General features: G+C 39.9%; 1 protein-coding gene across 4 annotated transcripts in view; it reads right to left on the minus strand.

Moving 5' to 3' along the window:
* Nucleotides 1-266: 266 nt before the first annotated feature.
* Nucleotides 267-24,223, minus strand: part of pparg (peroxisome proliferator-activated receptor gamma) — a 43,283-nt gene continuing 19,326 nt past the window's right edge. For all 4 annotated transcript variants that reach the window (XM_063473971.1, XM_063473969.1, XM_063473968.1 and 1 more), the window contains exons 2-9: nucleotides 22,404-22,700; nucleotides 21,960-22,126; nucleotides 19,122-19,260; nucleotides 10,315-10,514; nucleotides 7,172-7,295; nucleotides 6,291-6,484; nucleotides 5,777-6,020; nucleotides 267-3,097 (exon numbers count right to left, since the gene is read on the minus strand). In XM_063473971.1, the coding sequence (XP_063330041.1) occupies nucleotides 2,850-3,097; nucleotides 5,777-6,020; nucleotides 6,291-6,484; nucleotides 7,172-7,295; nucleotides 10,315-10,514; nucleotides 19,122-19,260; nucleotides 21,960-22,126; nucleotides 22,404-22,695 (1,608 nt within the window). In that variant the 5' untranslated portion in view covers nucleotides 22,696-22,700 and the 3' untranslated portion in view covers nucleotides 267-2,849. The remainder of the gene's footprint in view (nucleotides 3,098-5,776; nucleotides 6,021-6,290; nucleotides 6,485-7,171; nucleotides 7,296-10,314; nucleotides 10,515-19,121; nucleotides 19,261-21,959; nucleotides 22,127-22,403; nucleotides 22,701-24,223) is intronic.

Below are 24,223 nucleotides of genomic sequence, written 5' to 3' on the forward strand. Positions count from 1 at the left end.
CCACAGACTTTGGTCTTCCGGCACAGTGCAACATAGTTCATGTGTTGCAATCTTTCCAACAGGGCGTGTGTGTGTTTGGTAATAGACACCGAGGAGCAGCTGATGTAATGACTGTAAAACAGATTTCCAAGAGTCTGAATGACTGGAATGCCTTTAGGAAGTATAGTATTTAAAAATGGTTTTTGATGAAACATGTGTGAGCAAGACTTTTAAAGAAGAGACAGAGGCTTCAAGTAAAAAGTTTAAAAATATTTTATTTACAACTTCTTTATTCTGTTTTCCCCACAAACATATCAGTCCACTCTTTTTGTTTGCACAGCCCCCTCCTGAAAACAACATTTGATAGATCAGATATAGTAGATTTGGTCCACTCATACAAAATAATTTCATAGCAAAAATTATAACTCAAATCAGTATTTTAAAATTTGAAATAAAACCAAGGCTAAAAAGTCAATTGTATCTGACAATTAAAAAAAAAAGTCAATACATACCATACATGTAATATGTATAATATATATAATGTTCTTAAAATGACATTAACTTCACAAAAAAACAAAACAAAAAAACAGCTAAAGATAAACTCTTAAAGGCACAATATGGCACATACACTTTTATTTTTCAGCAAACGGCTAACATCATCATGGCAATGTGCCTTTGGTCAGCTCAACAGTTTCTCACAGTTTCTGCAGGCGTCTAAAATATGTTGAAGGCAATAATCTGATTTCTGTTTTTGGATAAAGCTGATTAAAAAGAGATAGCACCTTCACCCTGATGCCAAAACAGAAAAGGACTGTCTGAGCATTGCTTTAGCGTGTGTGTAAGCATTCATGTATTTGTGCGTGTTCACAGAGGTATTGAAGCACGTACACACTGCTGCTGGTGCTGCTTACGATGGCTGTAATTGACCGTGTAGATAAGCTGCACATGAACAACACATACTGTATTGTATGAGACATGGTGTCATATATTCACAGTGATACATTTCTCCTTGAGGCACTTGAAGCTGGCTGTGTTGAACATTCACAATTTTACCCTCGAGCTCGCCAATAAGAAAATCCCCTCTCTTTCAGTTTGTCCCAGACGCTACTTTTGGTGCAATAGGTGGTAGTTTCATATTTAAGTTGGCACCCTGCTCAGCAGAGGGTTCAGGCTCAGCAGAGGCTAAAATGACTGTGCACCACAAGTTATTCACATGCAGACTGTCTAGACAAGATCTAATACTCAGATTCTGCATTTCTTTCCCTGAATTCTGTTTTCCTCTTCTTCCTCATCTCTTTCTCAATTTCAGTTAGTCAGTCTGTCTGGCTACATGACTTTTTTACCAAAACACATACACACACACAGTACAGAGCGCTTTATCTCAACTCATGATTTTAAAAGCAATCTCTTTTCACTTTTTTCTCGTTTTTATGGTATTGTGCAAAAGTCTTCAGTCACTCTCATTTCTCCATATTTTACTTTGAAGGAGCCAGAGTTTCCTGTAATTTGGTCAAGTGGTCTTGAGCAATTGTTCTCCAGGCTTTCTGAATGTCTTTAGTTTTAGTTTTTCTGTAGATATTGACTGCTTTGTAACTCATTTGTAGTCCAGTCATTATACCTGGTTCTTTTCAGAGGAATGTTTTTGTTTTGTTTGTTCAACACGTACTATTGAGGATTAAAAAAACAACAAACTGCAAGGATAAGCAATTGTCTACTTTACAGACAAGTTAGCAAACAACCAATAAAATGTGTCTTTAGTCACTTTGTTACCAGCAGCCCGTTGCAAAAGCGCATAATTTATTTAGCTGAATGTATAAAACTGCTAAAGGTAAGTTTGACAGTCTGACAGGCATAAAATAAAATTCAGCACCAAGGTGATTCCAAGAGTGCTGTTAGCTGAAAGCTTGGCATATCTCAGCCAAGTGTGTCTTTAAAAAATTGAGGAAACAGAACAAGTGGAGGACAAAGGAAGAAGTGGCAGGCCTAAAAAAACAGCAGATGAATACTATCTGAAATGTATGTTAAGAAATAGGAAAAGACCAGCAAAGACCTGAGAGATGCATCTGGACCTTCAGCTGATCCATCTACCGTTCAGTGAAGCCTCATCAGAAATGGCCATAATTGAAAAAGCCTTTCTTAAGGAAGGGGAACAAGGAGAAAGTTACACAAAAACCGGACTAAAATCAGAGGCAACCAGTCTAATGGAGTGATGATCCAAACTTAAACTTTTTGGTTCAAATCATTGTCCTTGTCAGTTTGCAGAAGATCAAGAGAGAGGCACAACAGTGAGTGTTTAAAGCCACCTGTAAAACACAGCAGAGGCTCTGTCATGGTTTGGGATGGCATTTCAGCCAATGGTGTTGGAGATGTTGTCAAAACTGAGTTATGAACGCAGAGAATTATGGTCAGATTTTGATCTACCATACAAAGGCATCTGGAAAGTGTTTGATTGGCAATGGCTTAATTTTACAGCATGACAATGATCCCAAACACACTGCCAATGCATTAAAAGCATACCTGGATAGAAAAACACACATTACCACATTATCATGGACTATTCTCCCCCAGAGCCCTGATCTTAACATCACTGTAGCAGTGTGGGATCATGTTGACAGAGAATGGAACAAAAGGCAGCCAACATCCAAAGAAGAGCTTTGAATGTCCTTCAAGGAGCCTGGAGAGCTATTCCTGAGAACTACTTAAAGTACACACTCTGTTTTTGCTTTATATAATGTATTCCCATGTGTGTTTGCAGACGTTTCAATAAAAATGCTGAACCTACTTCTTAAATCAAGGGTGACTCAAGACTTTTGCACAGCACTGTATTTTTCTTCACCCTTTCTGTACTTGTCCTCTTCTCCTGTTGAATTCTAATACAAGTCCTTCATGATCTCCTGCAGCAACGGGTGCAAACACATGTCTATCTCTGTCTTTTTAAGCAGCTGGATGAGATGGACGTGATCGGTGACTATCTGACGCAGGTCTGTCATCTTCTGGAGCAGCTTGGCAAACAGCTGCAGAGAGTCTGGATGGTTTAGCTTCAGCTGCAACTCCAGTGAATGAAGCACCGTCTCCTGAAGCTGCTCGATGGGCTTCACATTCAGCAGGCCTGGCCGGTCTGGACACATTACAGAGATAAGGAGGATAAATGAGAGACTGACCACAATATATCCAAAGTCCATTAAAACAGGTAGATGAAAATTTAAATTGGCATAAGAAGAGAAATAAAACCGATAGACATGAAAGAAAGGAAAATGACCTAAAGTTTAAAACTTATGTTGGATGGAGAGGTGCAAATAACTAAACATTATCCACATTCACTGGCAGAAAACATCTCAGTTTAGGTTAAGAATACTTATCTCGATTTCAAGAGATAATATTTGTCATTTAGGTTAATATTTAAATAAAACATTTAATTTTAATCATCATGCTATCCAAGGTCAGGTTTTTATCAAGCAGCACTATAATAATCACCAATACTAGACTAAGCAGTTAGGATCTGTTGACATAAGAGGGTGAGGCTCAAGTGTTCACAAGCTGGTCTGATTTGTTAACATTTTAGATTTTAAACCCTTAGGTTCCTGCTTGCTTTACTGTGATATTACTAGAACAAAAATGTTTGTTAAAAGATGTCAAAGTTGTATGAAAACAACTCGACTGAGTGACTGTTAGTCGCTCATGTGGTTGCCAGTGAAACCTCACTTTTTTTTTTCTTTTCTTTAAGATACAGTGAGTCAAAATGTTGTCACCAACATGCAACTTGCTGTTTGTAAATCTCCCTACACGTGATGCAGTTGCTGTTTACTGCAGTTCTGCTAGACTCCCTTCCCAAAAACATCCAATACATCTATGAGTGGGCCGAGGCTGGCCGGAGATAGTGTGTTAAATACAGAGAACTGATAACTTGGATTTACTTGGAGCAGCTAACTATGTTACTTTATATACACGGATGTAAATTAAAGTCACATTGTCTGGCAGAAGCACAGCGATAACATGAAATAACCTTGGAATCATGATTTTGTTTTTTAAATATTTAAAATAAAAAAGTATTTTTGTTTCATTTTTGCCAAATATTGAGCTGAGAATGGGGTCGCCAGTGTTGTATTTGTTTAATATATATCGGTAAGGAAACAGGAAGCGGTTAGCTTAGCTCTGTACAGAAACAGAAAGGCGTAAAAATGAGATTGCACAAGTGGTTTTATTGGTAGGTGATCATGGTATTCTTACTGTGCTAAGCAGCTGACACAGTAGTGCATTAGTAGATGCTACATAGAACTTTGCAGACCCACATATGCATGTTGTAGCTACCAACAAGGGGGCAATGTCACACATATGTGGCGCACGCTTAGTAAGGCTTGTTTATGTTTTTGCTGTTGCTGGTTCTTTAGCTTAGTCCCTGTTGTAGAAAGGTTTTTGTGGATTTTTTTTAATCCAACTTAAGGTCACAAGTGGACACAGATTGTATTGTCTATCCCATCTGTCTATGGGCATGGGCCATAGTACAACCTGGAAAGTTCACCATACAACTATTACTTGTGCCAATCAGACGCTCTGACATGAACATCTACGACCAGTTTGGACTCACCAGTTAACCTAGCATGCATGTTTTTGGGCTATGGGAGGAAACTTGTACAGGGAACACTACACACAGAGAGGCCCAGGGTGACCAAGAGGTTCAAATGACTATCTTCTTCCCGTGAGGCAACAGTGCTAACCACTGGTGCTGCATCACCCAATGTGACCAAGATTTGTAGTGAAGTCAAACCATGTGTTAAAAACACTGAACTGTCCACTGCAGCTACTCTCGGTGCTGGTTGATCTTTGATGGGTTTTCTGCATGTGTTTAAGACAATTTTTCTACATACACTTAACGTATTGCTACATGCTGTTGGGCTTTTTTTTCCTTTTTTTTTTTCGGGGGGTTGCACACACGCAATAGCTTCCACTGATTACATTTTCACAATCCCTCTCACTGTGTAGCCAGTCATGATTCCCTCAATAAGGAACACTGCCAGAACAGCTATTTCTCCCTGCTTCCAGCTGTTACGCAAAGCAAGGTTAAGCTGTGTGCAGCATTACTTTAATAGACAGATATTAACCGATAATGGTGTCAGTCCTGTTAACTCAAAGTCCAGACTCAGACGTTTTAAAATCCAAGCCAATTTTGAAATTGTTTCATCGTGCACATACAGAAAACTTTTACAATTATTAGAAATATTAGGCCAGAGGGAGCACTGTGAGTGATCTCATGTGGTTGCACTTCTAGACTAAAATGGAGACTGTGGTGCAATCGCTTGCTGTAATGTTAGCAATAGATTGCACTGAGAAAAAAAATCAGGCGGCTAATAAAATCTGGATGACAAAGTACTTGGGGAGATGTGGTCAACAAGGGTTATTTATTCTTGAACGAGAACTCGAGGTGAGATTTTAACTGTCAATAAAATCTGTCGACACCATTAGCCGCCCCCAGGCTAATCTTATGTATGCAATCGTGCTCTTGCCATATATGGAAAAACGGTTCATTCAACACATCAGTGCAGCAGATGCCATGTTAATCATTTCTGTATCCCTGCAAACACTTTCTTTTATGAGTATATCAGCACCAATAAAGTGCTGATATACTCATAATCAAATTTGAACTCTAAATGTCCAACAGTGGACACAGTGAATCTGTGAGAGTTTTGGGAGGTTTAAGAGTAGTGCTCCAAACCATTCACATATCCAGATTTCTCCTCCGAAGGTCAGGAGAGGTGAACTGGGGACAGATAGTAAAACAAACAATAATAAAAACACTAACCCCCACTGAGAATGATAACAGCCAGAAATAGGGCCATGTCGCTGTCGTCCAGCTCCAGCGTGTTAAACTTGACGGAGAATTCAAACTTTGGTTCCATCATTTGACAGAAAGGTTTCCTGAGACTCTTAAGGAACTCCCGCGTCATAAAAATCTGTCCATAGGAGATGAGGGTCCCATCTTTGTTCATCAGAGGCGACATCATGATGATCAAAACCTCAATCACACCGTACTTCAGCAAAGTAACCTGAAAAAAAAAAAGAACACAATGATTGTATCAAAATCTGGCAAGAGCTTTAGTTTAGCAGAAATGATAGTCGGGTCGTAACTTCATTTTCATTCAAAATCTAGAACTGCGAGCAACAATGAGCTTCGCTAACCATTATGTTGACTTATTTACGTTGATCATTTTCTGAACTGAAATTGTCCAAAACTGTTTATTTTAAAGTTGTTTTAGAACAGAAAAAATCTTCCACAACAATCAGGACCGAACGGATGAACCACTGATGAATCTCACCTGATCATTTAGATCCAAATCGACAAATCCAGGGATACTTTTGGCAAACTCTGTCACTTCTCTCACTGCTTCTGCTGAACGAGACTGACAGCTCTGGAAGAACCGCAGCTCCACAGTGTCTGCTTCTCCCTGTCCACCGAAGGCCGACATTCTCATAACCTCACTTTCTGACATCGGGTGCGTTTCCGTGTAGCCTGATACCATGTGAGAGAAGGTACTTAATTTAGTTGGAGGAATATAAGAAAAACAGAGAAGCTAACAATATAAGAAGCTAAAAATCACTTAACAAAGAGTTAACAGATAATTGCTGAATTTTGTGTCTTTCTAGATCTCTCGATCATCATTCATCTCCATTTTTCTGCAAGACTTTTAGAAAATAACAATACAATTATCGACTGATGAAGAGAATATGACAGAAGATACAGAGGTACCATTGAGAATAGGTAACATAATTTATCAGCACCATTAAAACTGGACTTGAAAAATGTAAAAACAGCACTCCCCCCCCCCCCCAGAAAAACTAATGCAATGAATTGGGGTTAATATGTGTGCTTTAATAATTATCTTGTTTATGTGGAAACAAAAATAAAAAACATAGACAACACTGGGTGAAACTGGTAAATGAAGAAGTTTAAATAGTTGGGATTTCATTTTAAGGAGCTTGTCTGAGTTTCAGCCTTTGTTTTGTATATGTTGAACTGCTATTACTATTAATTCCAATGTAAAGGTTTTTTTTAATGTGGAATAATAGGAACAACATCTTCTGCATTGCTGTAGCTAATTACATTCCTAATACTAAACGAAACAATAACAGACAAACAACATGTTTTGCACATTGCAACAAAAGGTGTTGTTTAACAGAGTAATTTGATACTACCCACCTCCGTGTACGGGTGGAAGAATGGAGGTCTGGTGCTGCTGCTGGTGCTCTGGGACTGGTATCTGCGTACAATTAATGAACTGTTCTCCTTCCATTAGAGACTTCATGTCGTGGATGACAAAAGGCTACAGGTAGAGTGCAAGGAAAATTTTGGGAGAAGGCAGAAGAAAAGGAAAAAAGAAAAGAAAAAGAGAATAAATTAAGTCGATTATAGGTCTTCTGAGGACATTTAGTCTCATCTGTATGATGAGCCAAATAAGGAAAGTCTCAGCTGCAGGCCGACACAGAAAAAAACCATCATTTCCAGGTATCTGAGCAACCTTACGCTTACTTTAGTAAAACACTGACACGCACTGGCCTGAAACATGAATGCTGCTATTCACACACATAAATCTTCATTGTAGTGGGAATAGAGGGAATTAAAGCAGGCAATTCTCTAGAAGTTGTGAAATGAACAACCCATTTCCTGCGTGAGTGAATGAAACTGAGTGGGGGGAGTGAAATGTCTTTATGTGCTCACTGTGCAGGAATCTGCTTGTTAGTTTTGTCTTTACACAGCAATTGTATGTTGTTCAGTGCAAGCACAACAAGCGCCTCCATTTTCTTATAAGTGCCAGCTTTCATACAATTTCTTTCAACACACTCGGGATTGCTGCTATAAACATATAGGCTAAACAAATATAGTCTATATAAAGATACCTTTAATCTATTTGTGCGACTGTAATGCTACGTTTAGCATTTGCCACTAGCAACATTACTAAGTGTGCAAAAAGAAAAAAACACTACACTGGGTAGCTAAGTTGGAAGCTAAATTTAACTTGTGTGAACATTATGTATAACAAAGAAATCAAACCTCCATTTTATCTGAATCACTCATACAACAAGGTAAAATAATAGGTATCTTGCACAGAGACGTTGTAGCTCCGTTTCCAAAATAATTGAGCAAAACAATGATGGTTTTCCAAGGTTGAAAAAAAATCTCTTCCTTTATCTCATATGGTATGTCTGGAGTTCCGGTACAGTTAAACACTGATTACACATCAACTCATATCAAGGTTCTGCTTGTTAAAAAATGTAAATATTCTACGAAAGTTAAAATCATTGACTCCCAATTTGTTTTAGGAGGATTGCTTTGGTTTAGTAAATAACCAAGCAGTCCCTCAAACAAAGAGACGATTCGGGGCTATTTGGCTGCAATCACCACGATGAACAGTCATAACAAGCAGACGAAAGAGATGCGGTGCAACCTTGAGCTGAGAGTTATCTGAGAACACGAGTAAAAAACCAAAAACTAAGAAGCTCCTTCTACATTTTAAGAATATAATATGGTCAAAGTTTTTAATCCACTTTTTTATTCTGTGAGGGAAAAAATCAAAGAAGATGAAGTGATCAGGTTTCACAGAAAAGCCTACATAAACGTACACATACAAATACTGTAAATATCTTCACGCTGATAGTTTTTAAGCATGTTTTTCATATTCTCAAAGATTAACCGTCATTTGTCTGAAAACAGACAATTGAATTTTTGACCTCCAGTGACTCATCTCACATCTTGTGACACGATCCTGTGTTTTTATCGGTTAAAAAAACTGTCCAGTGTGCACCATGGGTGTATTAGTCAAACAGCATCAGTACCAAGAAAAAGAAGAAGGAACAATGGTTACTGGTACACGCGTAGAGCATATGCATGTACCAGTAGAATTTGCTTTTTACTTTGCTCCGCTCCACTCCTTAAAGCCCAGCAAAACCAGTATGATGACATGGCTATGCATCAGTGTCAACTTAAAATGACATTAGATTCTTGCAGATATGTTGGTCTCTGCTGATTGGTTGGAGAGGCTAAAATCAAATCCCCAACTGAAACTACTTACAGTTGGAACAATGTGAGAATGATAATGGAAACACAGCGTAACAGGCTGACAGTACTATCTGATATCAAGCCAACTCCATAATCTTCAGATCACATATGTATGTCTGATTAAAGAAATGCAGTTGTCACACTGAATGTAATACTACTAGTACTACTATATGAATAATACACAGACAAAGCAACTTCACATATAGGAATAGCGGCATCACAAGGAGAAAAAAAGGAGAAAACTGATAAACTAAAAGCCAAAATAAAATAATGTATTGTGGATCAATGCAGAGTGGATAAAAATATTCACTTGAGATATATTTTATGTTCTGCTTGAATGCTATTTGATTAGGTCTCTTTGGAAAACTCTAAACCCTAAATAGCTTCTTCCATTCAGCTTTTCTAAATTTCCAAATGTCTTTATGAAATCATCTGATGTTTTAAGCAGGACTGTTGAAGCCATGTCTATAAAAGAAAAGACTGCTAAAAGCAACACCACCCTGTTCTGTAGTTTGACCATTGTAACCTGAGATATTTTCTAACAGCCAAGACATGTTGAAACCAGTCCATCCACTTTTTGAGTTAACACAGCAGTAGCAGCCTAAAACGCGTCACCTGAGTCAAAACTGAGCGTGCTCACAGGAATTTATGCTGACAAATGTTAAAAGACACGCTGAGTAAAAGGTTTAAAATACTGAGAGTTTAAATCATATTAATGGTGTAGTATTAACAACAATTCTAACTAAATTTAATTCTTGTATAAGTGAAGGTAAAGAGTAATAGAGCAGTAAGGGTTTTCTCTGTCCTACTTCTGAATTTTGGTAAAATACTGCATGAAGTTATGGATTTTTCACCCTGGCCTGTTCAGTATGATCTTGACTCTGTTTAATGTCATCCTTGCTTGTGATAGTTTCCAGAATGGGAGATATAAAAAAATATATAGGTCAAATTTGTGCTGTACATGTCGTTCTTAGTGGAGAAAAAGCAAACAGGAAAGAGAAACTGGTTCAGTAGCTCTCATCAGCAAGATGAGAACGTTCAGTATATGTAGAGTAGATGACATGGTTGATATATCCCTGGAATGCAAAGACAAGTGAAACCACATGCACACCTGCAAATATCTTATCAGTTCAAATGTTGGTCTAATATTAAGCAGCAGTGCTCATATACAGTTTTTTTTCTGATCTATTTTCTGTCCTGAGAATGCCAATGTTGAGCGCTATCTGCCTGCTGATTTTGTAGGTATCCAAATCAAAGCAAATGAGAATTTAGAGAGTGCTGCTTACCACGTTGTCTCCGGTCTTCCCAGAGAGGATGGCCCTGGCCTTGGCCTTGGTGAGAGGGAAGTATTTCAGATAGGCCTCGTACAAATGCCGGGCCAGAGCCCTCAGATCTGCTGCCTCCGGGTGCATGTGCTCCATGTCAGATGAGAACTCGGCTAGCAGTTTTTCCTTCTCCGCCTGAGGCATTCGGCCAAAACGAATAGCTGGGAAAGGAAACAGAAGAACACTCTGGTGAACCATGAAAAACAGACATAATCACATGTGCACAGCAAATACGCAAAACCTGAAGCCTGAGTCAATTTATTGGAGTCACGCGACCTCAAAAGTCCCAGCTTGAATTAATACCATTTTGACTGACATTTCGACCTCAAAACTCCCAAACCACGTGTTACCATGTGCTACTTAAATTCTACAAAACATAAGTTAAGCTGAAAAGTTGAATAATGAATTCAAAGAACATGGGAACCCTAAAACTACATTTTTCCTTTAGTAAACTAGCTTTAACAGAAGCAAAACACACTATTTATTTGTGTATCAGACTGTAACATCAAGTACACTATGCTCATTCATGTGTAGCCATGTACACATGAATGAATCCCAGCTTTTTCCCGCTCAAAAAGGTCATTTTTGGAAGTTGGAACATGTGATGGATTAGCACACACAAAAATAAATCTGTCTTAGCCATGTCATGTGATTGAAATCCATTTCCTGTTATTTCAGACCAGTTGATAAACAATATGCTACGTAAGTAAATGAAAAATTTAAAAAATTGACTTTATTAAAAGCTGGTAATTTTGTATACTTATATTGAAGTCACTGTAGTACAATATCTGCTTAAGTAAAGGATTTAAATACCTTTTTCATCACCCCATTTACCTTCTGTTAGAATGTTTAATTTCTTTATCACATCTTTAATATTTGATCAATGAGCAATGAATCAAATTGAACAGCTAATGTCAACAGAATTACCCATCTAGAGCAAACACACGAGATTTTACGGCATACTGAAGCACTACAAACCCCAGTGAACAAAGAATGAAATGAAAATGTGGGACATTTCGTTTGAGACAGGGGACGTGTTTCTTTTACCTGATATGCAACAACGCCAGTGTTAGGTAACTACTCTTTAAACCGTTGCGATGTCACAATATTTCAAGCTTGGAGTTTAAGTAATGGAAAACTTGTCCGAGTTGCTCTAATAACTCAAAGATTTCTGAATGTTAAACAGTCACATGAGTCATATGACTCATGGCTTCTTCAGTGAAAGGGAAAATCCAGTGGCATCAAAAGATGACAAATGATTCTGCTGTGATTTTTGAGGTGTGTCTTATGAGGCAATTAGAACATTTTGTTGATTCTGATATTGTGTACGAACCAATGTTTTCACAGTTCACCGAAGTTCACAGAATCTTTGTTTAGTCTCTTTTCTCCTTCCCTCTCTATCTGTTGTTGCACGTAATGCACCTTAACAAATCACAAAAAAACATAAACCCAACAAAGGCTAATTATCTTTATAAAAGATGAGTTGTTTGTTGAATAGCCCGCTTTTTAGATATTTAATTTAGGATTTGGCTGAGTTTGATAAATATATTCTCTTGTAAATGAGGTATTGAGTCTCAGTGGGGCTACCTGTATAAATAAAGGTTAAATAAAATAAAATATAATAAATAATGACCTGAAATGTAACAGCTTTCATTGCATTAATGTAATGTTCACAGAATGCAAAATTATTTACCTCCTGTAATGGCTATTACCTGATAAAATTATGTGTATTTTATGCCCCTTAACTAAATATATTGGTTATATTTCATTTGATCAAAAATATACCTATATAAAATTTATCCTATATTACTAGAGTTGCATACCACTTTTCAAATTTTATAGTCGGCCTCGATTTTATGCTGAATGTGACAAAAGATTTTACAAGCTGACCATTTCTCTTCACAGTTTTAGACTTTGTAACTTTGTAAAGCAGTAAGGTCTGATATCTGTCAATGAATGTAAAATGCAACCCATGTTTTGTAAAATTAGCAACAAAAAAAACCCCCCAACACATAAAGAAATTAAAAAAACCCCGCAAGATGTGACTTGCTACCCCCCACAGAAATAAATGGTCCACTGGCGACTGAAAGTAGGAGGTAACGGCATATCTATCTACCAGCATTCAAGTGAATGCTTCCCTTGCCCTGCTGCGTGTACATGAAAGCAGCATTGTGGTTGTAACATGGCTGATGTGGATGTCTTTTTTTTTCTTCTAAGAAATCTGACACCAAGGTGTGAACCATTCTTTTTCTGTTAGTGGAAGTCATTAATTATTCCTTATTTCCATTTCATTCCCAGCACTGAATTTACTGCAGTGTGTACGTGATTATGTAATGCTGACTGCACACCCTAAGCAAATGCATACAAACTAAAGTGGCCCTACCACTGGCACCGCGCCTACGGCAGTGACACAGCAAACTGGAGAAATCAGTTCAACGTAAGTCAATCATTGATTAAACAAAAACCCACACAACTCTGGCTATACCTATTACACCAGAGTGATATCAGAAAAGGTGGAGGTAGAGAGAAAGACGCAGAGATAAGCAACAGCAGGGTAGAAAAAAACATATATCTATTGATAGCAGATGCTCATAATGTTGTTGAGTTTAAGTCAGTTCTAAGATTAAAGTGTGACAACGAGTCCAGCAGACTTTTGCCATGATGACTGACAAAACCTTTTGTGCTAACCGGCACCAGCAATAAGGTCATTACTTAGATAAAGGAGACATGGATTAAAAAAAAAAGCTTGAATTAAGAACCTTTTGGTCATGAAACTGTGAGATTGTAATGTATAATTACTCTGACACCAAACTCTTAGAGATAAGATCACATCTGCGTTAATGTGATGTTGTTTTCAATAAACTACAGTTACAAGCTGCCAAGTAGGAAAAACTTGTTCCCTCAGCCTCTGAATCCAGCAGACAGATACCACATACTTATGCCAGTGTTTTCAATGATGAAAATTACTGAACCATTGTCAAATTTGTGGAGCATCTTCCTCGGGGTCGTGCTGTAACGCTTTGACTGGAGGTGGTATGTAAACCTAGTAGGTGATAAACCTGTTGTAGAAGTTTGGATATAAAATCTGTCCCCACCTCTCTAGCTATGCCTACCTAGAAAAAAACCACAGCATATAATTTGCAACATGTCTTTGGCTTTTACTCATCACAGGGGCAAAGCTTTACGATAGTGGGCAGCACAGTTACAAATGACTAACATGTAACAGTTACCAGACTAATATGCATGAGTTACCAGGTGAGCTTCTTTCAAGGGGGATGACTTAAACCTGTTCCTGTTCTTACAATTGGTGTATTTATGATGGGCAATGGCTGAACTGGGGAACTTATTTGGTGGAGGTAAGCTGCTATGTCTGACAGACTGGACAAACCCCAAGATAGCCTGCCCAAGGTACCAAATAATCAAGTTCCATGACCCTGTGGTAATGCTTGGTTAATATAAGGTATAGCATTAAGGCACTTCAGATAACTTCATTTTAACAGGCCTCAGTCTTGGTAAAATATGCCATTTCTCACTATTTAGGTTGCATCTGCCCACATATGCAGTCTATGGTCAGGATTGCCTCCTGCTCTAGCCCACTGGGTAAGTAAGCTGTGGCACCTCCACCATCATCTACCACTTCATTAAAATCATTCTTTTTTTTTCCCACCTTTTAATATTCACCTCACTCTTCAGAGTCAAGACCCCTGACACCAAAGAGGCATCAGGCTTTATTCATCTTTTTAATATTTACTATTGGAGCAGAACTAACAAAACCACTGAATGCAGCTGGTTTCCTTTTATACTCTACCTGCCTCAGGTGAGTATCTGGAATGGCTTAAGTTTGTAACAAATCCAAATGAAGAACTATCTATAAAGCAGTCTGTTTACATATGCTTTAAATGACTACACATATAAGAAATGACTAAACTCCCCCAGTATGTTACTTTAGTTTGTCCCCGTGCCTCGTACGCAGGTGACTGACTTGCTTTTACTTACATCCTGTTAAAGAAAAGCTGAGTACTGCTAGCATATATATATATAAAAAAAAAAAAACCACCCAGCACGCCCCTACGGGCGGTTTATCCTTCAAGCTCGGGTCCTCTACCAGAGGCCTGGGAGCTTGAGGGTCCTGCGCAGTATCTCAGCTGTTCCCAGGACTGCGCTCTTCTGGACAGAGATCTCCGATGTTGTTCCCGGGATCTGCTGGAGCCACTCGCCTAGCTTGGGAGTCACCGCACCTAGTGCTCCGATTACCACGGGGACCACCGTTACCTTCACCCTCCACATCCTCTCGAGCTCTTCTCTGAGCCCTTGGTATTTCTCCATATTGAAATTGCTGTCATTTGGAACCGCTACATCGATCACTACGGCCGTCTTCTCCTGTTTGTCTACCACCACTATGTCCGGTTGGTTAGCCACCACCATTTTGTCCGTCTGTATCTGGAAGTCCCACAGGATCTTAGCTCGGTCATTCTCCATCACCCTTGGGGGCATCTCCCATTTTGACCTCGGGACTTCCAGGTTATACTCGGCACAGATGTTCCTGTACACTATGCCGGCCACTTGGTTATGGCGTTCCACGTATGCCTTGCCTGCTAGCATCTTGCACCCTGCTGTTATGTGCTGGATTGTCTCAGGGGCATCTTTACACAGCCTGCACCTGGGGTCTTGCCTGGTGTGATAGACCCCAGCCTCTATGGATCTTGTACTCAGAGCTTGTTCTTGTGCTGCCATGATTAGTGCCTCTGTGCTGTCTTTCAGTCCAGCTTTGTCCAGCCACTGGTAGGATTTCTGGATATCAGCCACCTCCTCTATCTGCCGGTGGTACATACCGTGCAGGGGCCTGTCCTTCCATGATGGTTCCTCGCCTTCCTCCTCTTTCTTGGGTTTCTGCTGCCTGAGGTATTCACTGAGCACTCGGTCAGTTGGGGCCATCTTCCCAATGTATTCTTGGATGTTCGTTGTCTCATCCTGGACTGTGGTGCTGACACTCACCAGTCCTCGGCCCCCTTCCTTCCGCTTAGCGTACAGCCTCAGGGTGCTGGACTTGGGGTGAAACCCTCCATGCATGGTAAGGAGCTTTCTTGTCTTTATGTCAGTGGCTTCTATCTCCTCCTTTGGCCAGCCTATTACCCAGCAGGGTACCTGATCACGGGCAGGGCGTAGGTGTTGATAGCCCGGATCTTGTTCTTACCGTTGAGCTGACTCCTCAGGACTTGCCTGACCCTCTGCAGGTACTTGGTGGTTGCAGCTTTTCTAGCGGCCTCTTCATGGTTCCCATTCGCCTGTGGGATCTCCAGGTACTTGTAACTGTCCTCTATGTCTGCAATGTTGCCTTCTGGTAGTTCGATCCCCTCAGTTCTGACTACCTTCCCTCTCTTTGTTACCATCCGACTACACTTCTCCAGTCCGAATGACATCCCGATGTCATTGCTGTATATCCTGGTAGTGTGGATCAGTGAATCGATGTCTCGTTCACTCTTGGCATACAGTTTGATGTCATCCATGTACAGGAGGTGGCTGACAACCGCTCCGTTTCGTAGTCGGTATCCGTAGCCAGTCTTGTTAATGATCTCACTGAGGGGGTTCAGGCCTATGCAGAACAGCAGTGGGGACAGAGCATCTCCTTGGTAGATCCCGCACTTGATGGTGACTTGTGCTATGGGCTTGGAGTTGGCCTCTAGTGTTGTACGCCACATCCCCATTGAGTTCCTGATGAAGGCTCGTAGGGTCCTGTTGATCTTGTACAATTCTAGGCATTCCAGTATCCAGCTGTGGGGCATTGAGTCATAGGCCTACTTGTAATCAATCCAGGCTGTGCACAGGTTGGTCAGTCTGGTCTTGCAGTCTCAGCTGACTGTTCTGTCTACCAGTAGCTGGTGTTTTGCGCCTCTGGTATTCTTGCCAATCCCTTTCTGGGCACAGAAAGGGATATATATATATATATATATATATATATATATATATATATGTACATATATATATATATATACGCACACACACTCTTTAAATGCACTATACATGTCAGGGTCCTGGGTCTGAGTGACCCAGGATCCCTGGGCAGTCATGGACTGGTGATATTGTATGTATTTTTGGTGTTGCTGTCCCTGTTTGCGTGTGTGTATATGTGTTTCTGCGGGCGCCTTCAGGCCTGGTGGGTGTAGCCCTGCTGGCGGACTAGCCACACCCAAAGCCACACACCTGCTGCTGATCAGGCCTCGTCGGGGGAGCTACTTAAGAGAGTCCTGGAGCTCCCACCGACGAGGGATCATTTCGTGAGACTTCCCGTCAGTTCTCCAGCTAGTCTGTTTGTGAGTGTGAGCTTACCAAGTGTACTGTGGGTGCTAACTACTGCCTCTATTTTCCCAGGAAGGATTGCTGGACGAGAGGGCAGCCAACACAGAGTGCACTGGCACGAGGGAGCAGACACATGAGCACAAACACTGGGAGAAGACACGGAGTGGAAGTCGGGAGCACACGGGGATGTATTATTGTTGTGTATCAGTTCCATCACTGTAAATAAACGCACTGCTTGTACATAGAGCACCGCGCCTGGGTCCTCCTTCCCCACACCCCCCACAGTTTGCCATGCCAAACCGTGACAATGCAACAGAATTTAAGTTGTGAACAGTTCTGATTAAGGCTTTCTTTTCAACACTGGTAGATGGCAATCTCCTCTGTGTTCATTCACCTTCCAGTCCAACTGCCCCTTAAAAAATACTTAAGTGATTCTAGTATCAATCATTCAGAAGGTTTTGAGCTCCTGGTCTCCATTACAGTGTCATACTGTTTTTAACACGCTGCAATTACAAGCTGTCAAGTAGGGAAAAAAAAAGACTTCCTCTGAATCCAGCACACAGAGACCATGCAAGCATGCCAGTGTGTTCAGTGGTTTGTCTAATTAAGTCTTAAGTGCAGTCCCCATTAATTTACCTGAGAAGCGGGATTATTCGGAGCTCTTCAAAGATCACGTTGTTTGCTTTGAAAGGGGGAATTCTGCTTGTTTCAAGAGCAATATGGCCAAATACAAAAAGCGTAAGTTTCAGCAAGTGCAAGGGCAATGACAGGGCAGCAACAACATCAGTGTTTGATAAAAGTTGTATAATTTACCATCATGCCTTTGTTATTTCCTGTTCTGTCAACTTCTTGCCCACTTGACCACAGAGTTCAGTGTAGCCACACTTCCACTAATGTATGAGAGAATTTCCTGTCGCTGTCATTGCTTTTTTTTTTTTAACCAGTGGTTGTGCAGCAGGCAAACCTACTTCATCAGAGTACTCAAATCTGTGTTCGCAATCGACAGGAAAGCTATTATTTTAGTGGTGTTACAGCCACCAAAATAATAGCTAATGCATGTTCACTATTTATTACAAATTACATGACATCACACACTTTTTTCAGTGCAGATGGGGAAGCGATCTTTGTGGGAAGCAGGGCTTTCTGACTTGTCATGATTTGCAGAGTTATTTTAATTTTCAGACCTCACCGAAGTGAGTATGCTATAAGTGCGCGGAGGAGGGAAAGAGCTATAATGTGTCCAACCCTAACAGGTGGAACAAATATAACAGGAGAATCAGGAAGACATCAATCAAACATAACCAGAGTATACTTATTTACTCACGAGGTTCATGATGAAACACAGCTGAGGAGGTGGAGTCAGGTGTGCTTGTTGATGCGCCTGACTGGAGAACAAAAGCTAACAAAACAAAACTATTCTATAGTCTCGTAGCGACGGATGAAAGAAGAGATTTTTTTTCTTTTGAAGTAGACAGTTTCTCTGCATATTGTACTTCTGTGGAGTAGTTTGCAAATGGTGAGGTCATCTAAGAGCTGTTTACTTGTATCTCAGTAAAAAGCTCCACGTACAAATGTCTGGTACATGAAAGGCAAACATATGCGTGTTTTCATTTTTTTTCTTAGTTTTCATTTTTTCTAAATTGTACATGCAGTTTTTAAAAGCTGCATGTACAACAAAAAAGACCCACTCACGTGGCTGATGTACAAACATAATGTACACAATCAGCCAAATGCTTGTGCGAATAAAACCGAAGCTGGCAACTTTTCACACATTCAAACAGCAGCAAAGCTGACAGAATTGCTATAACACATTTTTGATGATATGCAGTGAAAACAGTCAGGCTGTGAGTAGCATGCCTCTGATAGGTGTGCTACTCACACCTATCATATCTGTCACTATCAGGCCTTTGTTGAATAAAGCACAAAGGCAGGTCAAAATTTAGAACTTTTGATAGGCGTTATAGTTAGCTATACACCAGAATCTCATCTTTGAATTTCTACTGTGATATGAATCAGTTGGGGGGTGGCGGGTACACACTGCGCGAATGATGGGAACTAAAACATGAACCAAGATTTGCAACACAGGCCAAAGACCACAGATGAAAGAATTGGCAACATCTAAGACAGTGATATAGATTTCTGCACACATTACTATGACACCTCACAGGCTAAATTGGAAGCAGTGTGGTCAACACGCATCTGCGGTTCTCAAGGGGCATAAGTACTTAGTCCGAGAAGTGGCGCTTCCTGAACCTCAATTTCAAAGAAGAATCAGTCTTTTTACCTACATCTGCTTATTTATAGACATATAAATAGGGGGTTTCATTCCTGTCTGAGGGATGGATGTGAAAATGAAAAAAAAAAAAAGAATGCACAGAAGCTTCAACTTTTCTTGCTGTAAACTTTTTTTTTTAGTTCATATTTGATATTAGACTGTCATGAAAATGTGTGTATGAATGCCACCGGCTTACCGTTGTGTGACATTCCGACGTTGAGGCACTTCTGGAAGCGACAGTATTGGCATTTGTTGCGCGACTTCTTGTGAATTCGACAGTGAAGATCACAGTGATCGTACACCAGCTTTAACCTGATGGTGCGTCTGAAGAAACCCTGTGAAATAGAGGGATATGATTAGTACACATGTAGTGACTTCAGTCCTTATGGCTGCTCTGCCTACTCTGGCAACATTTTTCAAATAAGCCCTATTCTAATGCATATTTTATCCCTTCATCAAAAAGGATTGAGGGGCATAAAAAAGTTTAACATTTCATTTAATAATTCAAATTCTGAATCAAGTTAATTGCTGGAAAAGTAGCTCCATGCAGTTTCTACTGACTGACAAATACTGATAAGACACCTGGCTCTTTCTAATCTGTATGGAAGCCAATCATTGGGCCAACAAGTCTATTCAAAAGTTAACTGTGCAAATTTACACATTATGTCTTCAACCTTAGGACCAAAGAAGCTTATCTCACCTATTAATGTGTAGCCATGGTCAAACTTATAGTATACATTCCTACACCCTGAGCAGTGTAAAAGGAAAAAAAAATCCTATGGGCTGCAAACTTTTGAAAGGCGAATTTTCAGTGAGAATAAAAACTGACATCAGGAGTTTGTGCGAAGGCTTTTCAAATAAGCATCTACATTCCTACGATCCACAGATGTTTCTTTTTTAATCATAGGTTATTTATAGAAGAAGGAAGTTAAAAGGGGTCAAGACTCCACCTCAATAAAGAATGTTTTCTGTTTTAAAACAATTAAGTGTTTGCCTGCTTGGCTGACCCCCCTCTTCTTGTGAGTCTCCCCTGAGACATCAGCAGAACAATAACTACTCTACCTCACCTTCATTCAGCCCCTGACGGAACAGAGTGACAGCTTATGGCGGCAGAAAAACAGAGACCCTTGTTCCGCAACAGTGTCAAAGAGCTTCTGTTTTAACACTGTGGTGGAGTTCAAGGTGACTGTCAGTGGTCGTGTTCTTTTTGATTGTTTTTACAATGCAAGCTGCAGCTAAAAAAATATACTGTCAGCATTTTGTAGTTCAGTACGAGTCCAAATTTTACAAGAAAAGCTGATCATTTGAATACATCATGTGTAGCTTGCGGCTCTGTTCATTTTTCTAGGGAGGTAGGGTTTAAGCCAACAAAAAACAAATCCATGGTTACGATCCACTGGAAGGACGTTTGTGAGACAGACAAACAAAGTAAGTCCAGAATTAGTGAAAACTCTTATTTTGAAAAAAGGCCCCCTTCTTTGATCAGCCCTTTCTCTTACACAGTATTTAATACTGAATGAATATGGCATGACTATTTTCTTGTTGGGGGTTCATAAAGACACATTCGTAGCTTCACCTTGACGAGCGATGAGGGCACCAAGGCCACTGAGTGGTATCAGTGGCCTTGTAACAGTAAGCACTGTACAGGTGTGTAAGAATAGAGACGAACATGTCTATAGAAAATAGACTGCTACCCGTGGAAGCAAAACCTCACTAAGACTAAATTTGGCTTGGTAGCTTGTGTTTACTACATGTGAAGTCAGCCTAAAATGAAGTTAATCGTAATGAACAAGGAATAAGTCACCCATTAAAATGGAAAACTATTAAACCAGCATAAATGAGCCACATAACCACCAGTGTGGGCTGTTTTATAATTACGCTTTTTAACATAGATAAATAAATGATATTAGGCAGAAAACAGCACATGTTAAATCTGTTTCAAGTATTTCCTACAAAACTACAAAATATTTCAGCTGGACTTTTCCTAGTAAGTAAGCAATATTTATAGTAGGCCTCTTGTATTGCACTAAGTTGAATCATACTACTCAGTAACAAGCTGCTGCATTTCAGTTTCCTTTTTCTGTGAAAGCGCCAGAGTGAAGGTTTCTTTTCAAATTAGTTTGATTTCAGACGTGCAAACGCTTCTTGGATCTAAACCAAAAGATGCACAGACAGGTCTGCTGCCGATTCTGAAAAATCCATCTCATATGTGTTTGGAGAAAAATGTTCATGTTTCTGTAATGTGTCAATATTTCAAAGAAAATGGAAATATTTCTGAAACTTCACCCACACTCTATTAGTTATTTATACTCTATACAGACAGACAAACAGACAGAGAGTTTAAATGGGTGGCTGTCTGAAGAAGCACACGCCTATCTTGAGCCCTCGCTGAGTGGAAAATGTATGGGGCTTGTGGTTAGAGTGGCAGACATCAAAAAGATGAAAAAAAAAGCACATTTCTCTCCATGCATTATAGAATTATTTATTCCACCAACAAGTTTCACCGACGGGTGACACACAGTGACAGAAAAAGAGTGGCAGAGAGAGAAAAGAGCCGCAGTAGAAATTGTTACACCCATTACCATTTCCTGACACGACTTGAAAGTAGTATGACTGCTGATTTATAATCATCTGAGCATTACTTGTTAAGAAAAAGACTTAACGCACTCTCTACTGATATGAATCACGATTTAACACATGAATCATTTCTGTGATGATTGAAAACCATTTAAAAAAATCCTCTCTAAAACTGAGCAAAGATGGAGCACTGCTTAAAATGTATCGACTGATCCACAAATTGACTTAAACATGAATCGTATCAACCGCTGTGTGCAGTTTAGTAAAATTGTAACCAATGACAAACCTCAGTGAAGATTGTTTTTGTTCTAAGAACACGTTGAATATTTAGAGGTTTTAAACCGTTGCATGGACACAACAAAAAACAGGAATTTAATGAAGAGATTACGAGACGATCTGAAATGTTTCTACGCTCATCGGCATTTTCATCTTCCCTTGTGAGATCGTTCAGCCTTACCTTGCAGCCCTCACAGGCGTGGACGCCATAGTGAAACCCTGACGCTTTGTCCCCACACACGCGGCACTCGATGTTTAGCGCTGCCGCCGACGTATCGTCTGGGAGCTTGGATAGCACGGGACTATCTGAGTACTGTGGAGGTGACTCGGGCTCCAGCTTGATGGAATCTGATCAAGAAACACCATTACGCAGAAAGGACAGACAGAAAGCACACAAAATTCAAACTTCACCTCTTACATCCATTTAAAAGTTCAGCACTCGGTTGCTTAAACCTTGCTTCTATAAATCTGCATCCTGTCACCCATAACTAGCTTTAATAGTTACTCTGATGCATGCAACACATCTCTTAATCTCAGTCTACATCTCATTCAGGTCACCGCTTGCTTTGTTACACCTAAAGTATATTTTACATTTATATCATTCGTCTCTGGTCAATGTGCTTACTGAACATGTCTGGTTGTGTCCTGTAGCTGTGCATGTTTGTGTAGTCCATGTTGGTCAGGTGTTCTTCACTCTGCGGTGGACTTAGGTCATAGGCCACGCCAGCGGAAGGGATGGAGGATACAAGCGGGGGAGACAGGGAGGAAGGGATGGAGGAGGAGGAAATGGAGGCGTAGTCAAACGTGGACAAATGTTTCATTTCGAGCGAGTGGGAGCTGTCCTCCAGCTCTGGCAGATCTGCTGTGTTCAGACTGAAGCCAACAGGCCAGGCCAGGAGCTGCTGGGTGTCCACCATGTCTACTGTAAGAGAGAGAAAAGGCAAGTATGCGAGTTAATTCAAAAATCAGTTGCCAGCTAAATTTAACTTAACATAATTAGAAAACAATAACCACTGAGAATAAAAGGAAGCAGAAAACTTGGAGCAAAAGATGCAAGGATAGGATGAAAAAAAGATGTATATGAAAATAAAAGCACACGTAGACAAGTCCGCATGCACTGTTGTACAGTTGTTAATAATTAAAAAGGACTTCTCAGAAAAATTCTAAACATTTGGGCGTGCGCACACACTCCATTAAAAACACTACAAGGAGTACCCGTCGTGCTTTACTTCATTCCTGCAGTGTGTCTGTTATCTAGTAAACAGGGAACACTGATTGTGTCACAGGCAGTACAAAATGAACTCTGGCATTGAGGAACGTCTCTTCTGCTCAAAACACTGCCTTCCTCTGTTGCTGTTTGGGTGGCTTGCTGTGCGATTGCCCAACCACAGGACACAGAAAGCAGGCCAAGGATGCAGGCCTTTAGCTTCGGCAACTTCTCTGGTCTTAAGGACTGGGTTGGTGGTAAAAACTGAACAGTTTCTTTTTCAACTTCTAGGAATTTTACTTTTCCTTTTGACTTTTCCTTTTACTTTTCCTCTGAAGATTTTATCTTGTGCAACTCTATTAAAGGAAACAGTTGGTGTTTACCACTATTTTTCTAATTGATAACTAATCCATTGGAATGTTTTGTCTGCCTCTGCATACTTTGAGACTGCACTAACTTGCCTGCAGTTCTCACCTATAATCATTTGTTTTTTCTGAAAATGGAAATCTTCAGAAAAAGGTCAGAGAATTAAAGTATTTTTTAAAAGGAGCAACAGCAAAAAAACAAACAAACAAAAAAAAAACCTTAAAAAGGTGCATTTATTGTTTTCTCTTTGTTGCACTTGCCAAAGTACAGCAGCCAGGACCATGATTTGGCCTTTTGATGCGTTTCAAATCATTGCTAACAGTTACATGGAAAAACAAGCTTTGGCTACAATGACAAATGGTTATGATCCACGTCTTTGTTGGTTCTTAATGTTTTTTCATGGGATTTGTTGACACTGAGAAAACATTTTCCTAAGCAATGTGTGTAATCTCTTGATTTCTACTGAAAGGCTCCCTCTGGGTATTCAGCTTGTTGTTAGTATAAATAAATTAAAGTTCTTGTGTCATTTAAGTTTCTAATGCAGATGGTCAAACATTGGAAGGAAAAAAGAAAAGCCTAGATGATCAAAGTCCGCTAGTCCGAGGTTACTGCAGTCCACATGAAAGCAAACCACATACGAGGCTGTATAAGCCTGGCTACCTTTGCACAAGGCCCTGATGTAATGTACAAGTTGTAGAATATGTTGTTTTTAGGATGTAGGCTATTTAAATGGCCTTCCCAGACAGTGGCTCTTTAAAATAAGCCACTCATATGGGTTGAAGTTTGTCCCCCTGGCAATTATTAAACCTGTAAAAAACAAAACAAAACATCGCTGTATATCAAAATTATGTAGAACATTACTTTCTCAGAAT

The sequence above is a fragment of the Pelmatolapia mariae genome, linkage group LG5 (assembly GCF_036321145.2).
Source record: "Pelmatolapia mariae isolate MD_Pm_ZW linkage group LG5, Pm_UMD_F_2, whole genome shotgun sequence".
Taxonomy (NCBI): Eukaryota; Metazoa; Chordata; class Actinopteri; order Cichliformes; family Cichlidae; genus Pelmatolapia; species Pelmatolapia mariae.